Source organism: Homalodisca vitripennis, chromosome 2, assembly GCF_021130785.1.
Source record: "Homalodisca vitripennis isolate AUS2020 chromosome 2, UT_GWSS_2.1, whole genome shotgun sequence".
Classification (NCBI taxonomy): Eukaryota; Metazoa; Arthropoda; class Insecta; order Hemiptera; family Cicadellidae; genus Homalodisca; species Homalodisca vitripennis.
In genome coordinates, this window is record NC_060208.1 from 128349041 (window position 1) to 128360000 (window position 10960).

The window sequence follows — 10960 nt, forward strand, 5'->3', positions numbered from 1 at the left end:
GGAATAAGATCCGTGATATCGAGAAACATCGATTCCTAGATACCGCTGTGTATTGAGGTCTCGTATTGAGTACTGTAATCGGTTTATATCGAACATCTGTTTACATTCAACAGAATCTCCTGAAAGTTAATAACACGAGTTTACTGCAATGTGCTTCTTATGGGAATTTTCACAACTTTTGTTAGTGAGACGGAGCCCTAAAGTCGTAGGGGAAAATCATTCCTTAGTGCGCCTCTGGAGCACAAGGTAAATTATGTGCCATATATGCGTTATATATTATAATACTATATATAGATTATAATCTTCTTATATTATTTGATTAAGGTTTACGGAGTAAAATCTATTTGGAATTTCAATTTTAATGCTCTAATAATCATTCAATCAAAATAAAACTTTTTAAGTTCTACTTAATACAAATTAAAATCGGATGTAGGCATATCTGAGCTTAATGATAAAATCCATACATTTTGGACTTTAATTTTAACTCAATTCTAAATTTCAAGATGATGTCACAAAGTTAATAAGTACAACATGTTTAATACTTAGTACATTTACACTACGATAAAAATCACATGGGTAATAATAACGATTAAGAGTTTATCCTTCTCACGAGTTTATTGCAGTATTATTCTTTCATCGAATCAAACCCTGGTTGTGGTTGGCCTGTATAAGAAGAAATAAAAGCAATTAAGGAAGAAAGTGATAAGAAAGAAGTATTCCTAATTAATTTACATATATTCAAACACTATTCCACCCATATACACAGATACCGCTTGTTGTTGCAATGTTTCAGATCTTTAAATGTTGAACCATTTTATATTCATGACTTCTTAGGGATAATTGGGAATCGTTACTTCACTGAGCTAAAGAAAAGAAAGAGGTAGGATGTACACAAACCTTGAATTGACGCTGCTTAATATTCTTTAACTTATATAACTGTATTGGTTATAACTTAGAACCGTAATGAAAACTATGAACACCTCATTTTGTGATCCTAGCAAACATGTTACACTAAAAATAAAGTAAGTAATGTAATTAAATACAATCGTTTAATAAAAGTTACATTACGTATATAAATAAACACGAGTATAGGAAAGCGTATTAGATATTCTTTTAAACTTAATAAGTCTTCTTAAAAATAATAAGTCAGTTTAGTAAGTTTCAATATTTGAAGAGGGACCTATTACACTTTTTTAGAACAGAAATATGAAAGAATCCCTTTGTTGATATAAATGGCTCAACAGTTGCCAGGGTGAGATTGATGGGCAAAGTAAACAGATTCCGGGCTTTGAAGGGTAACGTTTCAGCCCAGCCATGAAACATGAATGGCTCGGCGGCCACGGCTACGGGTTACATTAAAGATTTTTCCGAGGGGGTGTGAGTGTAGAGTGGTGCGATAGTCGGCGGAACGGCTGAATGGAGAACTAACGTGTAGTTGGCGCGGACGCCGCTAGATGTCGTGTGGAGTCCCAACGTCACCGCGAGGGCAGTTCTGAGGTTAGTCGCCTCTTGACATCACTACACTACCATGGACCCGGTCGACACGGCTGAGTCGACTGTCGGTGAGTGAGAAGTCCACCCAGAGATCATAGTGAGGAAATAGTGCATGTACTGAAGAGTGGAACGGGCAGTGTTATTGACGGTCGCGACAAGTGCAGAGTGCGTCATCGATCAGAGGCCAGTACGCAGGTGCGAGGAGCGAGCCAGGCCCAGTCGGTGAGTGTGAGTGCGGGGTGAGAGCGAGAGACATGCTGACAGGGGGGACCCTAGGACGACCACAACCATGTCCAGAGACCCTTATGGGGGGGCGTCTTTGAGTGGAGCGGGGGGAAACCGGTCGCCGAGGAGTGGACGCCGTCTCGGGGAACTGCCGACCGTAGACCGATCGCCGTCCAGAAACTACCCGTCCGCGATCGCCAGCCGAGGGAGTCCCGTGGGCCGGAAGAGCGGCCGAGCAGGAGCGACCTCCCCGGAGCAACATGCGGGCTACCAGTCGATGAGTTCCCCCTATTACGGGCGCGAGGAGGAGCCGCAGAGTCCTATGATGGAGGACCGAGGGAGGGCGGGTGGTCACCACCGATCCCGCAGCGCGACACGACCGCCCAACAACCCCATGTCGGTCCGATACCAGTCGCTGGACCGTGCGGGGGCTGAGCCCTCGGTACACGACCGGGAATTCATGCCCATCCGCGAACCGAGGGAGCGCTCCCTCGAGAGGACCGCCGGCAGGGACAGATCGCTGGACCGCGGAATGTACCTGGAGGAGGAGCTGTACGGCAGCAGGTCCGCCAGACAGTCTCCTAATACCCACCTGGGCAGAGACCCCGGGGGCGGCTACATCGGGGAGCTACAGCACCAGAACAACGACCTCCAGCGGGAACTGGCAAACCTGAAGAAGGAGTTGGAGCTGACCAACCAGAAGCTAGGTTCCAGCATGCACAGCATCAAGACCTTCTGGAGTCCAGAACTTAAGAAGGAACGGGCCTTGAGAAAGGAAGAGTCGGCCAAATACAGTCTCATAAACGATCAGCTTAAACTCCTCAACTCAGAAAACCAGGTAGGTTTTCGATGTTCATGTGCCTATCGTAGTAATAATGCAGGTAGTTTGTGGTAGATGCAATTCTTCTCATGTTTTACGCCTTTTCTTTTGTTTTAAAATGTTCTCGGTTTTTACGCCTTTTTTATATAATTTTTCATAAATCCTTACACGTATAAATCTAAATGATTTTCAAATTGATGACATGACATTTCTAAATAATCTTATAAAGTTATATTTTATGAACATATAAGATAAAGTGCTTTTTTCACAACTAATCTACAGGATAACAGTAGTTTTTTTACATAGCTCTTTCATACTTAATTAAATGTCATTAAAAGGTTCGGATTGCACGGATAATAGTAAAGGCGTTTTGTAAAGTTATGGGTTTAAAATAAATGTAGCGGTGACCTAGTTAGGGCTGTGCGGACCCTCCCCTACGGTACTTACTATAGAGGATCTCGCCGTCAGATCAATGAGTCAGCCCCCTCCTAGCCCGTCCGTGGCAGCTTTTCATTTTCAACAGTTCAACAAACACGTTAATAATATTTTAATTAAACGATCAGTTCTGCCTTCCTTGTAGGCTGATTTATTCTCTAAGGAACCTTATTGTTTTAAGGCACTGTAATAGAGTGGAACAGTTAAGAGTATAAAACTAGTTTGTTAATAGAAGTTAAAGCACGGGAATTCTGTGATCAAATATAAACACATCTAACAATATCCAAAAAATTTATGTGAAAAATTCATTTTAGAAATATATAAAAATACGCAACATACTAGAGACTGCTCTTCTCTTAATGTCTAATTTACAAAGGCCATTTTTGGTTGACTAGAAATGAATTTCTTTTGCATGTTAGATAATGCAACTACATCCCAGCTGCACGGGAAAAAAGTTTAACAAAATACATTTATAAATTTAGATGATACAATTTTGAATTGAAGATCAGCATGTTGGAATCGACAAATTAAATAACATGAAATGTGTGACTTCCACTTCATGATAAATGTTCATAAAACGTGTAATTTTATACTATACAATGTCCGTTGTTACTTTTTTATCATTAATTTTTAACGGAAACTACCAAATTGAAAGACTGCTTGGCCAACAGTTCATTGGGCAAACCTTACAGAATTGGACATACCGTAGATTGAAATCAATTGAAATACACATTTTAAAATTTTAAGTAAATACACATTGTTAAGTAAATTAATCAGTGTTATATTTTTAGCTTTTAATAGTTTTAAACATCAATGTAGTTAAATTTTAAACGAATTTCGCCTATAAGAAAATATTGCTGGAAAGTTAATTCGGTCGGGCTAAGAATACATGGAAAGATAATTACATTTATACAATTTTAACCAACACAAACAACTGAAAAAATACATAGTGAATTTCACTGTCATTAATAAATCCAGGAAAATATTAGTTTAACAGGTATTGTAAGTTTAATTATTATTGTAATAAATATAATAAAAGGAAACATTCAACAAAAGTTAATTAAATGTAGGAGCATGAATCCTACAGATGTCACGTGCAAACCGTGAACTAAATATGCTGGTAGTTATTATTCATCATGCCTAATGTTTAAAGAATAGTAGTAAACATTAAAAAAGTAGTACATTGAATATATAAATAAGAGTTTAAATCCAAAATATGTGTCGTTCCATTGGAATACTGTAAAGGATTATGTATAAACTTACAATAATATATGTTTAGTATATACAGTGTGTAACAAAAGACATTACAGAAACTTTAGGATATTGTTCCTTGGGTTAAATGAAGCAAAAAATCAAATGAAACTAATGGTTTATCTCTTTTTGCTAACTGTCTATCTCTCTGTATGTCGTTTTTACTTAAAAATTATTAGTAAAACACTCCTGAACTAAATAACACTAAATTTAAGCAAACCTTTAAACCCTTTGGTCGTTTTGCTCACCAAAAAATGTTTGTTGAGTTTGTTTCACCTTTTTAAAATGGCGGCCGTTAAAAAAATTGTAACGCCAGTTTACAGTTTGATAAAAAAGCAAATGGATAACACAAATCATGGGCCTTAATTTAGAATTGCAATATATAATCGTTTTACATTATTTTAGAAAAAAAATGTACATTGTGTAAAGTATCATTAAAAGTGGTAATAGATTGTTTATTAACCTTCTCGTCCATGATATAAAAATTTGTTTAAAGTAACAAAAGAAGTTATAGTAAGTACTTCTGGTTAAACTTCACGATAAAACGATTCCACCATTGATCTTTTTAATCTATTGACATTTAGGAATCTGTCTTGAATTATAGCACCGACAACTTCTATTCTAGCCATCAGATCCATTTCATAATTTGCAGGTGTATTATAAACCAGAGTTTTCACTTGACCCAAAAAGAAAAAGTCCCGTGGTGTGGGTCAGCTTCCCAGACCTCGTCCAATCCATTGAGAGCCATACCTGTCGTTTAAATAATTCCGCACAATCTCGGCGAAATGGGCAGGAGATCCCCGTCATGTTGGAACCACATTCCCAATCTGGCTTTAATTGGTATATCGTCAAGCAGTTCAGGTCAAATGTCTCATAAAAACTAAATTGGTACCTGAATTTAGGCCTCTCTTGTTATTGACTTTCTCCCAAATACGCTAATTGACATAAGAAATACTTGTGGTATATGTGGTATGTAGCTTCAGGAGGTATGCTCGAAGGTGTTCTCGGGGTGGATTTGGGATATGAAGGTGGGAATTCTTAACAACGTTTTGCCTTTTTTACTTTCCATTGTTTAATTTGTTAAAAAGATATAAATATCGAAAATGGGTTATTCTAAAACTAACTGCTTAACTATACACTTACACAACTTTTATATCCTAAGGTTGATAAAACTATCGTTAATAAAAACGTTCATTAATAATTCTTGGTTATAAAGGAACCCACTTAATGTGCGTGCATAATTCTGACTTATAATGGGAGATGTACATCAGCAGCGTGATTCAATATTTAGAATCAGATTTTCAACTACTTCAATTATTTAGATTAGTTTCAGTTCTTGTCCTTGGAATAAACTCATAAAACCATGGTGTCAAGTTTTGTACAGGACCCCTTACTAACAAAACCCAAGAACAGTATTGTTTAGCGTTTGTGTTTCTCAACCCAAAGTGCTAAAGCTCCATAGTGTCAAAGATAAGCCATAGAATATCTATGCAAAATTTGGGTATGATTCGTCCAAGAATAAGTGCAGTGGCGAATTTCACATTTGTGGCCTAGGCAAAAAATTGAAACAAAGCTCCTCCTAAAAGCTTCTTTATGAGTCTAGTGATAATTATTTAACCAAAATGCAACAAAAAGGTTAAACTCATATAAATAAATACAAAAGACAATGTACTATTTAAAAATACAGTTTGAGGTACTTTTGGGCTTATGGTCTGTAGGTAAATTTAATAGGTAAATACCCTAGTGGGCTTATTGGTAAATTTTCAACAGAACAAGAGACGCTGAGCAGCTACTTGACCACAGGTTTCATCTTAGGGCTTCGCTCCTTGTGTACATATTTGAATCTATGTAAACTTTTATCAATAAGTTTGTAATAGGGCTGTCAATACAATAGGTTTTGAAAATTATTTCATCCTGAGACTCTTTTCCTTTGCAAGAAAATTAATTTTCGTATTTCCACGATGTTAGTACCACCATTTTGAAAAACTTATAATGAAAATATGGCCTCTCTTGTCTTTATTTTGACATAAAAATAACGACTTTTCGCTCCATTTCAAGCCTTCAATATGTTCTACTAAACTATACATCTACTAATATTCTTTATATTTTATTTATTTATAGTTTAACATAATGACAAAAACACGCGCATTCTGGATTGAATGGCTGTATGACCCTTGAACAGTTTGCCTGTGCTTAGTAAATTGTGTCCCCAAGGAGAATATTTAGGTCAAACGATATCTCATTATCATGGTGATCACCAGAGATTGGTCCTTGACTTGTCCCGCCGGAGACTTCTAGTGGTTGACCTATTTCTGAGCAACGAGGGCAGCCGAAGATCATGCTCTTTGAAGCTACATATATGTAATTCAATTTATATTTATATTCAGTTTATATCCTGTACTTCACATGTAAATAATTGGAATAGAAGTTTTCAACATGCATCTATATTTTGACCTTTTACTTTGGGAAAGAGATTTCCAACAAAAACCCTATTTCCGGCCGTGGGATTTTAAAGCCTTTTTTGGGTCTTACATTTTTGATATTCGTAATCTTCTTTTGTGTCTAAAGAATTTTTAACTGTTGTTTTCTTGGGCTTGATATTTCTTTCAATCATGACATTCTACGTGGTGTCTGTACGTTCTAATTTTTGTGAAATAAAAGTAACTACTTCAACAATCTATATCAGTTCGTAATGAAATTGGGCAGCTCGTTTGTTGTTGAGCTACATTTGCTTTTTATTGCAAAAGAAATGTGCATCTGCTGTTCGAGACTGAAATGATTCAATAATGAAACAAGCGAAAATTGAGCCTGTCGTATCAGTTGGTGTAGATTAAAACAAGTGTGTCGACATTGCATGCTGTCAGCTGTTGGTTGGATTAAGTGTGACGCACGGTCAAGTGACAGGGTGCATCTGTCACACACGTGCTGGGACTAGATCTTCATTCTTAAAAGGGACAAGCGAAGATTGATTTTGTCGTATCAGTTGGTGTGGATTAAGACAAGTGTGTCGACATTGCATGCCGTCAGCTGTTGGTTGGATTAAGTGTGACGCACGGTCAAGTGACAGGGTGCATCTGTCACACACGTGCTGGGACTAGATCTTCATTCTTAAAAGGGACAAGCGAAGATTGAGCCTTTTGTCGTATCAGTTGGTGTGGATTAAGACAAGTGTGTCGACATTGCATGCACATCAGCTGTTGGTTGGATTAAGTGTAACGCAATGTCAAGTGACAAGGTCCTGCTGTCAGACACGTGCTGGGGCTAGATCTTCATTCTTAAAAGGGACAAGCGAAGATTGATCCTGTCGTATCAGTTGGTGTAGATTAAAACAAATTTATAGACATTGCATGCCATCAGCTGTTGGTTGGATTAAGTGTAACACACTGTCAAGTGACAAGGTCCTGCTGTCACACACGTGCTGGGACTAGATCTTCATTCTTCAGGAGACAAGCGAAGATTGATCCTGTCGTATCAGTTGGTGTAGATTAAGACAAATTTATAGACATTGCATGCCATCAGCTGTTGGTTGGATTAAGTGTAACACACTGTCAAGTGACAAGGTCCTGCTGTCACACACGTGCTGGGACTAGATCTTCATTCTTCAGGAGACAAGCGAAGATTGATATTGTCGTATCAGTTGGTGTAGATTAAGACAAATTTATAGACATTGCATGCCATCAGCTGTTGGTTGGATTAAGTGTGACGCACTGTCAAGTGACAAGTTCCTGCTGTCACACACGTGCTGGGACTAGATCTTCATTCTTCAGGAGACAAGCGAAGATTGATCCTGTCGTATCAGTTGGTGTAGATTAAGACAAATTTATAGACATTGCATGCCATCAGCTGTTGGTTGGATTAAGTGTGACGCACTGTCAAGTGACAAGTTCCTGCTGTCACACACGTGCTGGGACTAGATCTTCATTCTTCAGGAGACAAGCGAAGATTGATCCTGTCGTATCAGTTGGTGTAGATTAAGACAAATTTATAGACATTGCATGCCATCAGCTGTTGGTTGGATTAAGTGTGACGCACTGTCAAGTGACAAGTTCCTGCTGTCACACACGTGCTGGGACTAGATCTTCATTCTTCAGGAGACAAGCGAAGATTGATCCTGTCGTATCAGTTGGTGTAGATTAAGACAAATTTATAGACATTGCATGCCATCAGCTGTTGGTTGGATTAAGTGTAACGCACTGTCAAGTGACAAGGTCCTGCTGTCACACACGTGCTGGGACTAGTTCTTCATTCTTCAGCAAACAAAATTGATTCTATAAATCAAAAGGGCAACTCTAACCTTTTCCTGTATGTACTTAGGCTACTATTTTGCCTTTAGGAAACAGCCAAAACCCATTGATTTAGGAAATATTATACGGTTCTATTTGTTTAACTCATGACGGTGCAACGGTAAATACTTGGTATTACAATTTCTTTCTTCTATTGTAAGATTGAATAATAGAAGTTTCATTCAAAACGTTACTGCATAAAACAATTGAAAAAATAATTTAGCATCTTTTAATTTATAAAAAAATCATTTAAAATCATTTTAATCAAATACAAACGGTTTCATAAACAGAGAAGAAAATTTGAATTATGAGTGATTATACATTCAGCCGAAATCATTAAGTTATTTTAAATCAAATAAATAATTATAGGTGATTTACAACTGAAAAAAGTGTTAACTTGTAGGTTTAGTTATTTATACTAAACCTACTAAGAGAGTGTAGAATTACGATGAGTTTATCCGTTAATTTGTTATCAAACGGGATGACGTGGAACATGATTATTATCTAATTTAATCAGCAGGTTTAGAATAAACCTTTTGTGTTCTATGCAATGTTGAACTAATAACAAGTTTTTGAATATTAATGAGAGTTAAAAGTTATAATGTAAATGATTATGATACTAGTTATGATATCGAAACATACAAAACGTAATACAATAAAAGAAATTGAAGAATAAAAATCTTCTATATAAGGTTATGTGCCATGTCAATACTGAGTATTCAAGATCCCTGTCACAGAATTGTTTTTGGAATACAAAACAAATACATATTTATGAAACATTTTGTTTCATAAGTTGAGCGCTTTGTCTGAACCTTTTCTGAATTAGTGGAATCAGGGCTGTATCTAGAGAATAGAGGGCCTCGAATTGAGATGATATATTTGAGCTCCCTCCTCCCAATGGAACCACAACGACACCATGGCATGAGTGAAGGGTCTCCAATAGACCACATTCCGCAGACATTTCAATAAAGCCTTCGGGAGTCTGTCTCCCTCCATACGTTGTGTCGGGCAGGCAGCTGGCAGTGTCGCCCTTCCGTTCTGCGCCCCACGTCACTTCGTCTCCTTGCAATACCATATGTCCGTGCCGCTGACACACCCTTAGACAGGGGCCAGACAATACTGCAATAAACCCTTCTTTAGGGCATTCAGCCAAGAGGTCAAATGTCGTTGTACGTTATAACGATCAAAGCAAAAAGGACGTTTAGTGATGTCATCATGTCCTATTGATCACCGACGAAGTTATATAAAATACCGAGGTCAATATATAAAATACACGTAAGAAATATTTTTAATTACATAAGCAACATAATACATAGACCATATATATTGATATATCATCTGATGCGGTGTATTTATGGGTACATTTACATTTATCCTGTACAGGTATGTTTCCTAAAGTGTTGACAACTTATTTAAATTATTGGAAGCATTAAAAAAGTGTTCAGATTACAAGAATGATATTTACGCTGGTATTTAATGTAAATTTTAAAGTTACATTAAGAGTTGTTTATTGAAACGACCTTACGTATTTCCCCCCATATGAACAGCGTTTAAAATATAAAATATTATAATATCACTTATTGATTGAGCTTTAGCGAGCTGGGTTATCACTGGTTCATCTTACTCCCTGGGATTTGGCTGGTCATTAGCGAATATGTTTACATTGGTCTTATGGGTAACCAACTATGATGGCAACTAGAAAATAGCAGATTAAATAGATATTTGTAAAAAATCTCAATACACCTATAAGAGTTTCTAATATATGGCATATTAACACATATAAATACAACTTATATAATAAGAAATAATCTCAACGTATATATCATTTTATAGTGACGTTTGGTGTGCAGACATATATTATAAACACTGATATGACACCCTAATTTATTGTACGTATCATGTGGCAAGATACGTCAAGAAAGATTTAGACTTTAAATTTTGCATTAAACTTCATTTCTACAAGTATAATTTCTATGATGCATCATTGTAGAACTCCTTTTTTTATTATTGTCTGTCTATCTGTCGGCTGGACTTCTCTAGACTTAAATGAGCTATTGATTAGAAATTTTGCATGCAACGTCAGTGAAGCCTGTTACTCGACACGTGGTGTGGCGTACGTCTAATTTGTTTTATTAAAGATTGGTATCATTGTAAAGAAATAGTTTATTTAAGTTATTTTGCTATTTTGTTAAGATATCGAATATATCGTATGCCCGTCGTCGTTTAGCTGACTGATACGAGATTACATATTTCAGGTACTATCTGCTATTACCTGAATCTGTTTTAAGCAGAACGTTAATTTAATGACTTGCCTATGAATTTATTTGACTTCCAAACTTAAAATCGCCAGAATCTTGGCAACATTGGGACGACATTGGTATCCTCGACAACTGTGTGACATCACCATCAGGACGGTGTTAAATTAAATTAGGCTCTCCTGGAAACCTTACCC

At 36.9% G+C, this 10960-nt stretch overlaps 1 protein-coding gene across 1 annotated transcript in view; it reads left to right on the forward strand.

The window, feature by feature from the left end:
* The first annotated feature begins 1454 nt into the window (after positions 1-1454).
* The window catches only part of LOC124355804 (ELKS/Rab6-interacting/CAST family member 1-like), a 151808-nt gene continuing 142302 nt past the window's right edge, over positions 1455-10960 (forward strand). Inside the window, exon 1 of the mRNA XM_046806959.1 lies at positions 1455-2557. Coding sequence (XP_046662915.1) covers positions 1784-2557 — 774 coding nt within the window. The 5' untranslated portion in view covers positions 1455-1783. The remainder of the gene's footprint in view (positions 2558-10960) is intronic.